General features: G+C 48.1%; 1 protein-coding gene across 1 annotated transcript in view; it reads left to right on the top strand.

The window, feature by feature from the left end:
- LOC119388161 (calpain-C-like) overlaps window positions 1-17659 on the top strand; it is a 75228-nt gene that overhangs the window by 34401 nt on the left and 23168 nt on the right. The window contains 1 exon segment of the mRNA XM_049413846.1: window positions 9978-10236. Coding sequence (XP_049269803.1) covers window positions 9978-10236 — 259 coding nt within the window.

Below are 17659 nucleotides of genomic sequence, written 5' to 3'. Positions count from 1 at the left end.
GCAAATCACATTTATCCTCACCACATGTGACGCTGTTAACTCACTAGAAAAACTGTCCCGTCAATTCCGAATAACATAATAGCGCAAATAAAATGTGACACAAGAAAGGCACTCGAAGACGCACACACGGCGCTCTTATGCTTTCTTGTGTCCTCGCTTACTTGCGCAACCATACAATTCAAAATGAAACTCCAGCACACGGAAAGGGACAGGAAAAAAAGGCTAGACAGGACGAAGTGTTGACTTTCAACAAATATAGATTTATTTGAAAGAAACCTTGTTAATACACGTGTATGCCCTACTAGCTCACGTATGCACGTGGAGTAACCGCAAAGCGTGTGCAGAACTTTCATTATGGATCTGTACCAACACGCCCAACTGCATACCCTGATAGAAATTCCATACGAACAGGCCCGCTTTGCAACTTTAGTTGTTCCGTCAAGTACCGTAAGCTAACGTCGATTAAGTGGTATAAATTCATACATTATCTTATCTAGAGCCCCGCCCATCTTGAGCTCTGCTATAAATGCTGCTCCGAGCAACATGAGAGCCCATAGTAGACCACTCGGCACAGTTCCCCGCCAAGGACCATCCTTTTCCGGTTCTCAGATATTTACGATAACAACGGCACGCCGCCTTGCTCCTAAAACAAGGTGCGGCTGGTCACGATACCCGTCACAATAAGCGCACTTGAAGTTGAACAGAGCAGCTCTCATGATCTGACCTCCTTGGTCAGGGTTGTTAGGCATGTATTTTTGGCACTATCATTTCCGCGCATCGCGCCGAAGCGTGCAGAGAGTTCTGGTCAGTGCGAAAATCAGCGATGCCGGTTCAGCCTCTGTCGGCAGCGCTAGCTGCTGAGCTGATCGCATGAAGAAAATAAGAAAGGTCTCGGAATACCGAATTACGTCCCAAAGTCTTGCAGCATCCCCATTCCTACAACGCGACGTTTACTTCCTTTGCCCAAATAACCAGATAAACGTATCTTTCACTCTGTAGATCTCGCTTTATGAGCAACAATGAAGGACCTACGAAGTCCCACCCACAAATCCTCCTCGCCCTCAGCCCCATTGCGCCCTCGTGCACCATTCCCACAGTGGTTGTAACACGTGCGTAAACTTCCTTTTCGAGCCGGGCACAGTACTGCAAAATACTTGGACTAGTAGCAGGCCCGTAGCCAGGAATTTTTTTCGGGGGGGGGGGGGGGGGCAACTGCTGAAAATCTTCACTATTTGAGAAAAACATCGATTTCCTTTATTTATTTTCGGTAAAACACCCCCCCCCCCCGTCAAAATTGCGGGGGAAGTGCCCTAGCCCCCCCCCCCCCCCCCTTTATGACTACGGGCCTGACGAGTAGACTCGGAGGGTTTCTATAATGGAGATTCCCTACCAATCTGTCAATATGCCTACTTCGCTCGGCACAGGCACGTGTGATATGAGTATATCTGAGTGATTTTGTAAAGAAACAAAAAGAAGACATTGTGCTTGCGGTCGCTCGTCGGCACATTTTTATGATGGCGCATCAGATATAGAAACCGTGCGAGACTTGGCCCGCTCTCCGAACGTCACGTACTGGCCGCCAAGCAACGTGCCAAACGGGACGGCCGGATAGCGCGGTGCGAGCGACCCGGCCAAAAAGGAAGGAGCTGCCTTCTCAAACTGGGCCGGTCTCTCTCAGGCCAACCGCCTCGGTGGCGGGGCTTGGCGATTGTGTGTGTACCGAAGCGGGCCCTACAGCAAGCGCGAACGGGCACGCACCATTGCACGCCGACGCAGCACGACGCTTGGAGCTGCGACACTTGCGGACGCCGTGACGCTGGTAAACGTGACGCGCAAGGTGGTCTCGCAAGAGCGATTGCCAAAGCCAAGGTGATATCCTATAGATGTGGACATTAACTGAAGCGAGAGAGATCTGCTTCGAGATATGTCAAGACACGCGTACATACACGCGCAAAAACAAACACGTGGAGCAAACACACATTTGTGCCCTCGAATCGCAATGTCATGTTTGTGTCAATCGCAGAAAAAAAAATTCTTAAAAACGACTTTGAAAACCGGGCAGGAGAGATAATTCATGAGTTTATGGAAGCTTGAAGTGCCGAGACTGAGTCCTCGAACAATCAGTGTCGCTTCTTTGGCATTCCTTGCTCAACGACATCTCAACACTAAGAGTGATTTGATTGCACTACAACGGAGCGACGGTGATTCTCTTACCAGGCACGTAGGCAAGGGGGGGGGGGGGGCAGTCTCCCCCCCCCCCCCGAAATTCGTCCAGCCTTCTATATTTCCGGGCAACTTTTTTTTTCTTTTTACCATGGAAAGACTTTCTTTCGAACAATTAGGCTTTGCCCCACCCCCCAACCCCCACCCTCCGAAAACAAATCCTGGCTAACTGCCTCTCTCTTACTAAGTATCGTAATCCTCGCTGCATTTCGCGGGGCTGAGTTTAACTAACACTGCAAAGTTATTCCTGAGTCAGTGTCAAGCTTGGTCCGCTCCTTTCTTGCTAATTCACTACACACTGTCTTTCGTCATGGCATACACGAGGGCTCGAGGATGCGAAGAGGATGCGAAAGTGCTGTGGAATATTTCCTCGTTCTCTGCCGAGTGGCAGTTTGTGCAATGGCCATTACTACCAATATAGTACAGATTTAGTTTTCCAAATACTCGTTTCGAAGAGACTGGTTCTTCTCAAGTATGATGTCTATCTGCGTTATCTATACAGTGAATGAATTACATATTGTGACTGACTTGTGCTGCAATCCCGCACGCTGCAGTGAATTCTATGGCTCTCTTCTTCTTTTTTCCCTCCTCTCTCTCTCTCTCTCTCTCTCTCTCTCTCTCTCCTCTCTCTCTCTCACCTTTATATTCTCCTTCCCCGATCCCCCAGTGTAGGGTAGCCAACCGGAAGTTTTTCTGGTTAACCTCCCTGCCTTCTCCCTTTTCTGTTTCCTTCCTTCCTTCACAGATAACGTTGGTGTGTAGTACTTGGATGGTGCTGTAGTCACGACTTTGTAGACAGACTCTTCTTCTCCTCTTTCACTCTTTCACACCCCTTCCCACGTACAGGGCAGCAAACCGGAGACTTCCTCTGGTTAACCTCCTTGTCTTTCCTTTATCTTTCTCTCTCTTTCTGCACGCAGCTATAGATGTTCGAAAGAAAAACATTTTTCAGGAATGTGCAGCCCATTCATTGAAAAGATAGAAGGTGCTATAAGAAACCAGGTAACAGTTGTCACACGCCAAAGAATAATGACAAAGGGTTAAAGTGAACCTATTTTGACCTTGGCGGTTACCAGCCTCGACAGCTGAGTCTCTATGGCGTTGCTCAGCTGAGCTAAAGACTATATTGCTTGATCCCGGGCACGGAGGCAAATTCTTAAAGATTCAATAATAATTTTTAATGTTTTTTGAAAGCTGTGGTTGCTCATTAGAAACAACGAACATAGCAAGGAGACATTGTTTCGGTTTTATAGGGCTTAATGTCCCAAAGCGTCTCAGGCTATGAGAGACGCCGTAGTGGAAGGCTCCGGATAATTTCGACCACCTGGGGCTCTCGAACGTGCACTGACGTCGCACAGTACAGGGTCTCTAGCAGTTCGCTTCCATCGAAACGCGACCGCCTCGGCTGGCATCCAACACGCGTCTTTTGGGTCAGCAGCGGAGCGCCGTACCACTGTGCCACCACGGCGGGTTGAATAAGAATAGGAGGGCGATAACGCAAAATACACACGTATAAAAAACAACTGCGAATGAGAGTACCGTTTCCAGAACTCGCAGTTAAGTCAGTCCGCGATCCCCTGCAGCAAGCAATGCTGCGGTATCGTTTCGAAACAAACATTTTGGTACGCGTCTCATGTGCGCACAATGAAAACCCCCCATTTATTATATTGTGTACTCCAGATAACGGATAAATATGAGCCAGCGACCGCTGAGATTATTCAGCTGTATCGGTACATGCATTGTTCCCGCCCCGTTGGTTGTGCGAACTTCCTCGTAAATGGGGGAACTTCCATGCGCGATGTGTTTGGCGCGCCGAAACAAAAGTTCGCAAACGTTCTCACGAAAGGGCGGGTACAATCGCTTTACGTATCTTAAGAGAAAGCGACAATATCGTTAACAAAAGAAACAAAAACGTCGTAGCACGCATGCATGCATGCACGCACGCACGGACGCATAAACACAAGGAGAGAAATAAAGAGCATGAAAACAGGAAAGCGCATGTAGTGGACGAGAACAGTTTCAAAGGCTTTCTGGACAAATTGTTTTTTTTTTTTTTTGATGAAATTTGCACCGATCAAACGGACGGGACGTAGCGGAAGATACACATAACAGGCGCTGTAAATTTCGTCAGAAATATATTACAAACTAGCCCAACTATCACTATTGCTAGAGATTGTATGCCGACATGACCTCCAGGGTGACAAGGTTTAGTGTAGGACGAATATTGGCAGCCCCGCATATATGTCGGGGAATAGCGGTTATGATCGTATGGTAGAATTTCAATGTGCTATGCAGCAGTTTCTATGTGACGTAGATATGCTGTTCTCAAAATGTCCGTAGCACCGAATGTTCGTTCTACCAAATGTTCGCTAAAGCCGCTCCCCCCCCCTCCCCTCATTTCCCTCTTTTTTCTGTTTTTTTTTATTCCTTCGTGATAAAAAAGTAAAAGAAAAAAATACGAGCCACGGCTGAGGGATCGCGCTGGCGAAAGTTCTTTCTCTTGTTTTACTTTATATTCCAAGAAAAGGCCGGCAGTGTCGCCGCTTTTCTACATAGTGTACGCGTAAGAAAGGGCCAGAAGCTTTGCCAAAGAAGTAGGCAGAAATGATGGAAAAGACCAAAAAAAAAGCGAGTCCATTCAGGGGTATCGGGGTCACATGCAGCAGCACACAGGAACACGCGGCAGCCCGTAATCATCGTGGTTGCGAAACTTTTGGGGGCGGTAGAGTTGTGGGGCGGAGAAAGCAGAATTAATCTGGTCTTTTTATTTTCTCTTCTTATTTTCTTGCTGCTCCAAAAACTGGCTCAAACAAGACCGGCACGGGACATGATGCCGCTCAGCTGCTGCTTCTGGCTGTACTTTTACTGCCTCCCACTGAAAGCACGATGCATTCGAGCTGTACACCCCGTGGCATACGCTCGCTCTCGTTCTGTTCGTGCTCATCATTAGAGACGGAGAGACGCACGAGCCCGTTGCACGTCTTTCTTTCTGAGCATCTATTGCAAGTTTTATCTTGTTCTTATTCTTTTTCTTTCTTTTTTTCTGCTAGAAAAATGGTGGAATGGGAAGCTGATAAGTGAGGCTACGCGTTTGTCAGTGGCTAAGACAGATTACGAACGCGGCTCTTATTCTCTTATTTTTTATTCTTCAATGTCGGGCAATGCCTGCTGACAGGCGCTCGTCACGATTTTCAGCAATCCTCAACGCGCTTCGGTTTAAATCAAATAGTTAACGATATAAAAACTGAGTATCGAATTGAATAACGCTCTATTCGATTCGACCTTTGCACTGAATAGCCTCTATTCGATCCTGGTCGCGGCGGTCACATTGCGATGGAGGCGAAATGATAGAGGCCCGTGCACTGTTCGATGTGAACACGCTTAAAGAACCCCAGGTGATCGAAATTATCCACAGCCATCCACTACGGCGCCTCTCATAACCTTATTGGGACGTTAAACCCCACAAACCAACCAAGTAAACATGTGTTCGTGAATGCGAATATTTCTAAACGCCAGATGGCCGCAAACAAACACATAATTGGTGCTAAAGTAGGGTAATCTTAATCGCCACGGACATGGCATAAGCATAAAATATGAGAGCTTACGTGCCGTGCAGCAGGCAACGTCGCTCGGCGGTAGACCTTGCCTAATGCGGAACGATCATGCTAACTCTACGAAGAGTTCTGTGCTTGCGAAGAATCTGCATATTTGTTCCTGACTATACATTAGCGGCTTATTTATACCCGATTCTTATTTCGTTGTATTTAGACGGCTTTATCACTTACACTCAAAGAAACAAAAATAATAGTCAGATCAACGGTACAACTAATAAAAAAGAGGACAACCCTGTTCACTATATAAGCTAAGTGCTCCGGTGATGTGAGACGAGTGTTCTTTGAGTCACGAGAAAAAGAGTGCAGCATTAGTTCGCATCAAACCGGTCGCGTTGCTACAGGGACGACAAAGTGCGACGCTGCAGTAAAAAAGGCAAACCGGGAAGACACGCATTCCGAGCAAAACTTCCGCAGCTTTAAAGACGGCCTGACGTCTCACGCTGAGCTCAAGAGGCCGTATCAGCACCCCCACGTGCGCTGGAATACGGAAGGGACTTGTTACGGCGAGATTCAAGGCTCCAACCAGCCATGCGTGTAAACGTTCACCAGGTGCGGCTCAACAGCGCACGAGGAATCGGTCCATCCAGGTCAGGATCCTAAACGTGCGCGTTCTCTGGTGCGCGGCCTCGAAGCGGGCAGCCAGTGTTCCCAAATTAGGCTTCAATTACTGCCGGACCGAACGACGCGGCAGGCAGATCTCCGAGGCAGTTGAGTCAATTAAGCGCCGCGGCCGCACCTTGCTGCGTCGGCTGCCTGCATTCTCAGTTCGGTGCACTGTTGCCGTTGGACAAACGGTGTGTGGAAATCAAGGACAACGCATATGCATACGAAGTGCTTTAAAAAAGTGTGTTTCAACTAGAATGAAAGGTGTCGGCACATAGGCGATTTTTATGAATTTAGCGTCCTTACGCAGAGGTCGGGTTCCTTAATGTCAAAAGAAACGGCACAAGGAAAAGAGAAGTAGGGTGGTTAATTGCGGTCCGGTTTGCTAACCTGTACTTCGCGATTGGGGAAGGGACTAGAAAGATAAGATGGAAGGAGAGAGATATATAGATAGAAACGAAGCACGTGCACAAAATCAATGCTGTTCACTGCACAGGGCGACAGTTAGTATGCTGCAGCTGTTCAAGCTGAAATGGCAATAATAATTTCGAGAAAAGTAATATAGATACAACAGAATTCCTGTATTGTGGCTGTACATATAACTCGGTTTTACTGACTTCTAGGGACTCAGCGTACCAATTCCTTGTAAATCTATGTAGCTGTACCGAAGAAAATTCTATGCACGCTACCCGTAGGGTATAATAAGCCCAATTATATATAATAATACTCCCGGGAAATGTGTTCGTTATGTGCAGGCCGTAGCGTAAGCCACTCCTCTTTCATTAGCGGAAGCTACATTTTAATTCAATTTAATTCAATACGTATACGCTAAGCTCCATACCGAAGATCATGATCTGACCTCTCAGGACGGTCGCCGACACATGCGTCAACGCTGGCGGTGGTGAAGAACGTGCTGCAAGCAAGTTTAGTTTGCCTGGTGTGCTTGGCCGGCAATTTCACGGAAGCACCTATGGCTCGCTAGTATGTCATTACATACCTCGCAGGCGTGTCATGATATATGCCAGCCTACAATAGGGGAGTTCATTGTAGCAACAGCGGGAATGCGTTCTACACAAGGCAGATAGATACGTAGCACAAGCACAGAGAGGGGGTATTGGAACTGAAATATCCGTGCGTCACGCATGTGAGTACGCACTGCTTGCGCGAGGTGAAACTCGCAGCTGCGTCTGCAGCTTACCTTGCTTCAAAGTTTGATAAGTACTGCGCTATAGTGTGACATTGTAGTGTCAGCTCAGTAAGGTCTGTAGACCGACTCTGACGCCGTGTGCGATACGTGTGATAGCCAAGTGCTTCTGTTCTTTTTCATGGCTGGCTTAATCGCTGAAAGACAGCCGCTGCACTGTAGTTCACTACACAAAACGGCATCGCTGGATTGAACGAGAACGGCTGGGTTGCCCGCACGGCTACCGCACCGGCCAGACAGCCGCTCCGATCGTACCGAGTGGCATACCGAGAACTCGATCTAGGTTGGCCCCTCCCTGGGAGCCGAGCAGGACGAAAAGCCACCGACAGCGGTCGCCGATAAACGCTTCTCCTCGCGCGATCCGCCCAGAGAAGACCACCGCGGGAACATGGAGCGATAATCTGGACTCTTGCTCCGCGACTCTGCGTGACGAGCTTGTTAGATCACGGAGCACTATCAACACTATACCGTCTGTGTACTTCATCCGCTAGCAAAAAGAATAAAAGAAGCACGAGCAGCAGTGTTTCCTCGTAATACTTACGCTGTCGTGCACCTGAGGAACGAAGAAATTAACAAACAGTGGATAAACTATAAAAGTGCATTGCGTGCTCGTCGCTATTTTGGTATTTGCACAACGTGACCCTGGTTACAGAGGATTCGGGTTGTGAAGCGTACCTGAGAAAATAAAGAAGAAAGAAACGTGAACACACAAAGAAGGGAACGTGACGAGGATGAGCGTCTTTCACGCACACAGAAAGTGTGCGGTTGAAAAAAAAAAAAAACATCGTTTCGCTAACGCTGCCACGCAGCGCAGCGTATAGGCTGCTAGTCTAGCACGAAGTCGTTTAGATCGCGTTTGTGATGCAAGACTTTCAAAGATGCTATCCAAAGAAAGCATCCGTATTGCTTTCGTCATTGGCTTTGTCGTGATCGGCCATTGTCCCGCCTGAGTCGTCTTTTTATAGTCTGTACTGTAGACGAATCTTTCTGCTCTTGCATTAGTCTACCTCTTCTTTTATGTGTCCCTCCTTCTGTCTGAAGTGCTCAAGGGTGTCTCTGTGCGAGACTGCGAACTGCTGACGGGGAGGCGCAAATGCATTCTTCAGACAAATGTGAGGAGGCGCAAGATTACGCAAGTGCACATCTACCAAAGTGCACATCGTCGAGATAATGATAATTTTGTTGTTTGCTGGCAGACAACCGTGGGTTTCCGTGGTTTCGTCCTCAATTTTAGCGCATGAGGAGCAGAATGGTATTCGTAAATAGTCTGTCATGAAGGTATCACTGCCCGTGATGTGCTCACGCGCCTTATATGCCTTAAATTGTACATATTAATTTTTTCCCCCTTATATGCCTTTAAAGGCCCTCGGAAAGGGTATTACACAGATGGAGGCATCATTCGAGCACGTTTTGAGGTAATTCTTAAAGTAGATGGCAAACACAATGAAGTGATAATCGGAAAGGTCTAAAGATCAGAAATACGTATTACAAAAAAGGCAATACATAAGTAAAATAACACGTTACAATACTTACGCATGTATATAATTAAGGATCTGAAAATAGTATCGAGATTGTTATGCACTAGTTAATACATATCATATAACGTCCAGAACCGCAAAGAAGAATGTAAGTCAACGAAAATCGCTAGTAAATAAAAAGAAATAAGTACATGTTCGCTAAAAACATGGACGAATAAAATCACCAAGAAAATAACAAGGATAAGTGCAAGAAGGTCAGTGCGCTTAGTGTACAGCAGCTCCTGGAGATCTGTGTAAATATAATTATCACGCAATCGTGATTTGTTAATTCTTTTGTATTTTGCGCATTTTTCCTTTGTCATTATAACGTGCAAACAACGTCATAACGTTTCCTTTGTACAGATGAGAGGAAATGGCTAGCCAGGAACTGAGCAAGATGTCACAAAATGGCTTGTAGTATAGCGCAGGAAGAGACGAGGACAAAAGACAAAGTCACAAACGGGCACAAGCGCTAAGACGTGATAACTTGTAAACATCGAATAGCTGATAGGTTGAAGAAATAAATTCTGCAAGGGCTGACCTTGGTCTTCATTGCGTTGCTGCATTTAACCTTGGAATGTACTTAAAACCTATACCACAAGACTGAAGTAATTGATAGTTTAACAAAATTTGATATTCGGCGAGATGACATAGTTTTAACATTAACATTAAAGCGCAGAAATAGACATTCGCATAGATTCACATAGTGTTTAATGGGCCGTCGCGCCTTTCTAGTTAGCACCCGTCCTGTGTTTCTCGATTTATATGTGAAGTAACTGGCCTGCTTCAAACTTGACGCTGGTGCGAATTGTGCAGGCGACCGCTGGTTTGTGTCGTGTCTGGGAGTGCTCGCAACGTGCCGAGGCCTGTTCTACCGCGTGGTCCCGGCCGACCAGGGCTTTGGCGAGGCGGACGAATACGTGGGACTGTTCCGCTTCCGGCTGTGGTGGTGCGGAGACTGGAAGGAAGTGATCATCGACGACCGGCTGCCCACCGTCAACGGGAAGCTCGTGTTCGTCCAGTCCGGTCACGGCTCGCTCTTCTGGGCTGCGCTGCTCGAGAAGGCGTACGCAAAGTGAGTAACCGGCATTGATTTAGAGGGTCGTCTTCCGTACGCTTTCTTCGTACAAGTTCACCCACGAGAAACGGTCTATGTATATTCACACAGAACTATACCGATGTGTCCTGAAGGTCCTGGCAGGATGGAGAAATGCTGAAATTGTTTAACGGGACGTCGCACCTTTCTAGTTTATAACAACACGCACTCCATTCGACAGTTTCTCATCTGACAGTGCAACATGAGTCTGATAAGCGTATAAAATGGAAGCAGGCGTCTTGAGGCATTCTCTCGGACGATGACAAGACTGCTGCAATTCATGAGATGAAGCAGCGAACCGGGAAAGAAAACAGAAGTGGCAGCATGAACATGATTGGTGGAGAGCGAGCGAGCGAGGAACTTTATTCAAAAAGACCAAAGGGATCGAGAGCATTAAAAACATTATTAGGGTGAAAGACTAACATGTCTCATGAGTTGAAAAACCCTAAGTAATAAGAGTGTGGCTCGAGGCGCGCTAGCTGCGCTCTCACATCATCTTTGCAAAAGCGGGAAGCCGAGGCGATAAAAAAGCGTCAGCGGATCTTCGGGAAAACTGTTGAATTTAAAGATGGATCCACCTATGAACTTGCGTATGCATCTTTATGGGTTCAGAGAGCTCGTTCTAACGCGCCATTATAGCATGTAGAATAAGTGCAAATGTCAACAAAAGACTTTGAATCTATACCAACGAATACACTTTGAATGATGCCTTGTAGCTTTCACCTTAGCTCGTCTTTTTGTTAGGTGAGTAACACCAGAGATTTTTAATTCTGTCCACAAGCATGTGGAAGTTTTCCACGGGATTCTTGAGGAACCTGTGCTTGCACAGCCAATCCTACAGCCAATTGACGCAGAGGCGAGCTTTAAATGTAAAACAATGTGCACATCCGGTTTTTATGTTTTCACAGCCCTGTATGTAGACTTCGTGTAGCGATGGCTCACGTTTGATTGAATCAACTAGGTCGGCTAGCAAATCAGTGGCTTCGATGGCTATAAGAAATGGAGTTTCGACTCCTTAATCTAATGTAGATACTCAGCTCTCGTCAATTTTGTATACAGTACGTCGCGAACAAGGAATAGAGAGAGAGGAAGAAGGAATCGCGAAGCGAGCACGTTTGAGATAAGTTTACGTGTTGCGTAATCCCATTCCAAGTAGAAGCGAACCGTCCTCGTTTCGACCCAAATGGTCACTCTAAAAATAATAACGCTTTTCCCGGTGCAAAGGCGATATCAGCTCACGAAAATACGTGCACAGCACAACGAGCACGGAAGGAAACCTCTTGCTTCCCGAAAAGCACGCCTCAGCGGCCGACTCGCCATCCTCCGTGTCGGCGCACAATTTCCGACCCTCACGAGGCACAAAGGGCGAAAGAAAGCAAGTTAGCAGGAAGGAAGGGTGCGCGGCCGAGCGTGCACAAAGAAGTGACGTCCAAAGAGGCCCCTGTTCAAAGGACTCCCGGGCACGCGACGTGAGGGGCTACCACGCCCACGCCCGCATTCTGCTCGCAGAAAAGAGAAAGGCCCTTGTGTGCGTACACGTGTACGCATACGAGTATGAAACATAAAACATGAACACTCGCTCAGAGAAAGTCGGCGCATGCATGCACCACTTCGAGCAAGGGCGCGCCTGAGGTGCACGCGCCTCTGTTGTAAGAAGGCGCCGGTCTCGTCTGTCTTCCGGCACGTCATCTCGCGCCGCCCGCAGATGCTCGCTCCTTGTGTATTCACGAGAAGTGCGGACACGACGGAATGAAGAAGAACAGGGGATAACTGTATCGTACGACAGGACGCAAAAGAACGTGACATTAGAAGCTTACACACTGGCGCAATGTAATCATCAATTTCAACGTGAACGACCGACTTCCCAGTAGACCGTAGGGGTCTACAGGCTTTGCTGCAAGGCGCCTGAGAAGTTTGGCTTCCGACTTTCACCTCAGTGCTGCCGCCCTCTGAGTTGTGACTCATGAAGGCGTTATTCCTCACATGACGTTTAATGGAACTGACAACTGGCCAGAACGCCTGATTAGATCCTGGTGGAAATTATTAGACCGCGAATTACAGTGACAGATTGAAGCATTCCTTTCGCGATTTGAGTAGGATCATCTTTTTAAATTGCCTTTAGAAGCAATAAAAAACCGGTATGTCGCGCAGCCTAGCGGAAGAGCCTTGATGCTGCACTGTGGGGTCCTCCCGTCTGCTGTACGTAGTCTGACGATTTTATGCGCGCTATAATTAGTGCTCAAAATTATAGTATATATATTATTATCTATTCTCGCTCTATTCTTTGCTGCTTACGAGGTAAAAGGAATTGACGATGAGATGTAGCGTTTCCTTCGCTGTAACTAATGGAACATGCCGAGCAAATGATCGCGCCACAGAGGCAGAACTAAAAAAAAAAACTGCAACAATCAGAGAGCCATGAAAGTACACAATCAAAATCAAATGCAAGAAGTGCATTGCAACATATTACCTTGTCCAAGTGAGAACAACTTGCCATGGTCAGCCGACTGTTTGAGCGCATGCCACTGAAACGGTGGAGCAGGTTCGAAAGCGAAGCCCGAGGGGGATGATACCTTCAGGCGTACTGCGCGGCTGCCGGCCGTAAAATGGGGGGGGGGGGGGGGGACTTCGCGTGCGTGTCATCGCCTCCTCATGAAGAGGAAACGAAATGCGAAGGGGGTGTCCGCCAGAGGCGAATAGCGGTCGGCCGTGCACTGTCGTCACCGTGGCGGCCTCCTGCTGTCTCGCCCGCCGTCGGATTCAGTCCAACGCCGAATAGACGGTGTACTGCGCGACCCGTCTGCTGGCGAGTGTCTGTGACACGAGTTTCGACAAGCGCCGCCGCACGACGCGAGCGTCCGCCACATCGTGTCATCGAATTGGGCTATAGTTGGGTGCCAATATTCGAAGTTTCGGATACGAATTGACTAGTCATTGTTTTGTTCAGTTTGTTCTTTACTCGAAAAGTAATCAAGTTAGCAGTTTTCCAACATTCGTTTACTTTGAACAACAGCTGTTGCAGCAGTCTTCATGGAGAGAGTGATGCATGCGGAGAACCTCCCGAACGTTTCAACAGCAGAAGGTGGTTTTGCAGGCAAACCGGTTTTTGGGTGTAAACGTGTATGGGGTATATCACTTCCGGACAAGAGTGTTTAGTCAATGACTACACATTTTTATACATTTCATAGTAATACAAAGTCTGCCGTATGAATTGTTTTCACTGTTATCGTTTCGTGCATAGGTATCCGTTGCAGGTTAAAAGTGGCACCGGAGCATATGAACAGCGGTATGTTAAATGAAATTACAATCTAGCGGTCAGCGGTGCTTTGTCTGCTGTGACGCGCAACACTCTCGCACACTCGCCAGGACCATCAGGACGGCGGCAGCAAAGAGGACCACCCTGGCGGTCAAGCTCTTAACCTCGGTGGCCTCGCGAGGCCGTTTAGCGTCCATAGACGGCCTTTCTTCCGCGCCTCCCTTCCTCGGGTTTAAATTTAAGAAGTGCGTGACCTTAATTCCGCTTTCTCTCGGTTTCCTGTCTTTTGTTTCGCCGACCGCCTACACTCGCAACTGCGGCGTTGACGAAAGCCCTCTTGTGCTTTTCCCGGCTTTTCTTCTGCCGCTGGCCGCAGGATCGTTCCTTGCGGAGCGACAGCTTCGAAAGGAAACAGCGTCGGTTCGCCTGAGTCGCTCCCTCGACAGTGCTATCCCGAGACCCGATGAAAGTTGTGCTTGTAGTCTGGTGGCGCCACCTACTTATGCTGCACCATGGCCGAATAGTAGGCAGAAGCGGCGCGCACGTGTCGCGTCTACCCTCTAGTTCGACCATGGTTACGCCTTAGAGAAACTCATCGTCCTATAGTGTATTGCCAGCATCATAGGCTTGCGCACAAAAGGAGGGGGGGGGGTTGAATTTTCTGATCATGTGAAGGGGCGTGCCAATTGCCAATTCCTGCACCATACCTTTACCCAGTCAAACATTTCACGTCATTGTTTTAATGCGCATGGTTATGGCTACGTACGCTTTTTGACAATAATGGCGATTGAGGACCCCTGATGTTGCATTTAACGAACTGTTTCCTTCCCACCTTTACCCCCGGAACGCCGGGGACCAATGGCAGGCCTTTGTGAGAAGCACGTCATCGCTTCATTTACAATTCTGCATCCACGGTGGAGTTTGTTTTCTATCGCAGGAGGCTGCGGTGAAACTTGGCCGTCCTAATGGAGAACCCTGCGCACGCCTATGGCCAGTATCCTGAAAATGCCCGATCATTGAACTGTCTTTCAACCATGCTCTTTTACAACTGCTTTCGCGTGCACTCGCGTGCGTTATTCACCAGTGACAGGAACTAACTGAATCCCCGTCAGTGTCGGCTGTATTCGTGAATTTGCGTTGCAAGCTCAGGTATCTTGTTTTGGAGCTGCCTTTTCGTTCACGCGTCGTGGGCTTGCTAGGCTTGAACGTACGAGTGTGGTGGGGTCATGCGGTGTACTCAGGGCACCTGGGAGGTGCCGAATTATCTCGAAATGAAGCTTCTACGGCTCGAATCTGTCACTGCCTATAAAACAACAAAAGCGCGCCTTTCCTTGTTCGCCGAATGCATTAAAAACAGTTGATAATATTATGGGCTATAGTTGGTTACTTGCTTAATGAAACATGGTTAAATCGGCACTTATAACGACGGGACAAGGAATGAGTTTACACAAGACGAACGTCGGCGTTCTTCTTGTGTGTACTCATTCCCTGTCCCGTCGTTATAAGTGCCGATTTAACCATGTTTCATCAAGCACTAAAAATAGTTACGGGAGCTTCGCACCAGTGGCGCCAAGCCTGAAGGAAGTGTGGAGCTGGGCGGCATTCTTTGTTGCTCTTAATTTCTCTCTTTCTTTTGCCCTCTCTTTCTTTATTTTTCTCTATTCTCGCAGTTGTTTTCTGTCTTGTGTCTCTGTTTATTTCTATTTCTTTCTCTCTCTATCTACTTATTTCTCTTTCTCGCTCTTTCTATCTTTCTTTCTTTCTTTTTTTTCTTATCTCCCTCTCTCTATTTCTTTCTCTCTCTCTCTCTTAATTCTCTCTGGTGCTCTCTTTTCTTTCTTCCTTCTCTTTCTTTCTCTCTATTCTTCTATTTGTCTTTCTGTCTATGCTATGCATTACTCTTCTCACCTCCTCCTTTCCCTTCTCCTCGCCCTCACTTCCTTTTCCCACCCCCTTGTTATACAACACTGTACAAAGCTATGCTAGCGTGCCTGGATAGCCGAGTGGTTACGACGCTCGCCTTTGGATCGTGGATACGGGGGTTCAAATCCGGCAAGAAACTTTCTACGCCAAGAATTTTTCTCTTTCTCTCTATTTCTCTCTTCCTCTTTTTTCCTATTTCTTTCTCTCTCTCTATACTTGTTCTCTCGCTCATCAGGGTTCTTTCATCCCCCGCCGGACAAATCGGCGCACGTGTTCAGGGATCGAAGCAGAAGAGGAAGAAGAGGACGAAGAGTGCGCGTGCGGGTTATGATGATCATAGTTTTCTGTCGACCACTAACGACATAACGAAAAGCTAATTGGCGCAAGGCTGGGTCACAGCAGAGCTGGTGGTCACCTAGCTGGTACTGGCTTTGCTGGCCTTTTACCCTCTCACCTCTCTCTTTCCCACCCCTTGCTATACTGTACTATGCATGGCTATGCTTGCTCTCGCCAAGAAATTTTTTTCGACAAGAATTTTTCTCTTTCTTTCTCTCTCTCTCTGTACTCGTTCTCTCGCCCATCAGAGTTATTGCATCCCACGCAGGAGAAATGGGCGCACGTGTTCTGGGAGCGAAGCAGCAGACGACAATGAAGAAGAGAGTGCGTGCCGGTTCATGATGATGATAATTTTTTATCTACGACACAAGGCCAACTTCGAGCATAACAGCTCTGCTGTAAAAGTCTGCGGCCGAATTTACAAAGATCTTCATTCATAAGTGCTCCATACCATAGGCCAGCAGCCTTCGCTTATGCTATCACCTGAGCTCTCCTTTACCGAACGTTCTAGCGGAAGCTGTTTTTGTGAACACGAACCCTGTTCCTCACCTTATAGCGTGAGAAAGAATTGCGCTACGTATGCAAGCGCTTCCATTGATGAGGTTTTCTCAAAAACTCTTGTTTGCAAATCAAGTGCATGACTGATTACCTGACAGGCTTACACCCGAAACTGTCATTGCGGGACAGGAGAGAGGCCGTAGTGCAATGCTCCGCAATCTGTTTGGCTATGTATACCTGCAAGGCGTTCTTTAACGTGCGCTCAACGCTTAGTATGCACGGACATTTTATTTTCATTCTACCCCATCCGTTCGCGGTCGGAGATCCGACACGCAACCTCGTGAGCAGCAGTGATAGATGTTTAGTTCTTGACGTGGTTATACTTATAAACATCTTTTCGCTGTGGGTTTTTCTTCCTTTTTGTTTTCTTTCGGAAGAGGCGGGGGGGGGGGGGGGGGCTCTGGCTTGATCATGACTATTACAGTTACGAGAAAAGCCGAATAAGGGGAGGACGACGTTGAGGCATGTAAAAAGGCACGGCGGTATCTATACCTGCATATTCCTCGTTCTTTTACGTTTTTGTCCCGTCTATGTGGTTTAAGCGTTAGCACGAATAAAGATGTCCTTAAACGATGTGCCACAACCACATGCCGTGTGGTACTGTGTCGCCATGAGCTAGGAAATGTATATACAAGTATAAGTCTTGAGTCCTTCCTCGTGGCACAATGCGCCCTTCTGTCCATTGGGGCGCAGTGGGGGAGGTCTTTGCATGGCCTGCTGTGTAATGCTGTCCACGGGAACGCAGCAGCAGCAACGAGAGAAGGGTCCCGTTTCGAGAATCAGGGTCAGTTCGCTCGCCGCGGAGCTCGCTGGAGCCGCGTTTTATAGAGCGCCCTGGCCGTATACAGAGCTATAGATCTATATGCGCGCGCTCAAAAAGAGGGGGGAAGCTGTTGCGCTCGGCTGACCTCGTTCGCTCGGCGAGGAAAAGCCGCGACCAGCGCCGCACACCTGCGGCAAACTCTTCTTCAGAAGCGTCTGAGCTCGTGGGAAGGGCCATCCCGTTCTTGTTTCGCCTCCCCGCCTTCTCCGCCCGCCTCACCTTGACCTTCGAGCGCGCGATCTTCGGCCGCGTCTAATTAGATCCGATCTCTTCGGTCGGCTCTCGTTTCGCCCCTGTTTGCTTCTCTCGTGGCACAGTGATCGCCGAAACGGCCGCGCGGGCGTTGCTACATTTCGGCCTATTTCACTCGACGCTTTCGGTCGAAAGTTCGTGCTGCCCAAGAGTGCCGCATAGACGTAGGTCAAAAGGGAAAACGCTTCGGATAAGACAAATTCTGGCCAGCGTGCTTGCCAGTGGAACAAGTGACACGCCTTCCCAGCGCAGGC

The sequence above is a fragment of the Rhipicephalus sanguineus genome, chromosome 3, assembly GCF_013339695.2.
Source record: "Rhipicephalus sanguineus isolate Rsan-2018 chromosome 3, BIME_Rsan_1.4, whole genome shotgun sequence".
In the NCBI taxonomy this organism is placed as follows: Eukaryota; Metazoa; Arthropoda; class Arachnida; order Ixodida; family Ixodidae; genus Rhipicephalus; species Rhipicephalus sanguineus.
This window is presented reverse-complemented; position numbering and strand designations above follow the sequence as displayed.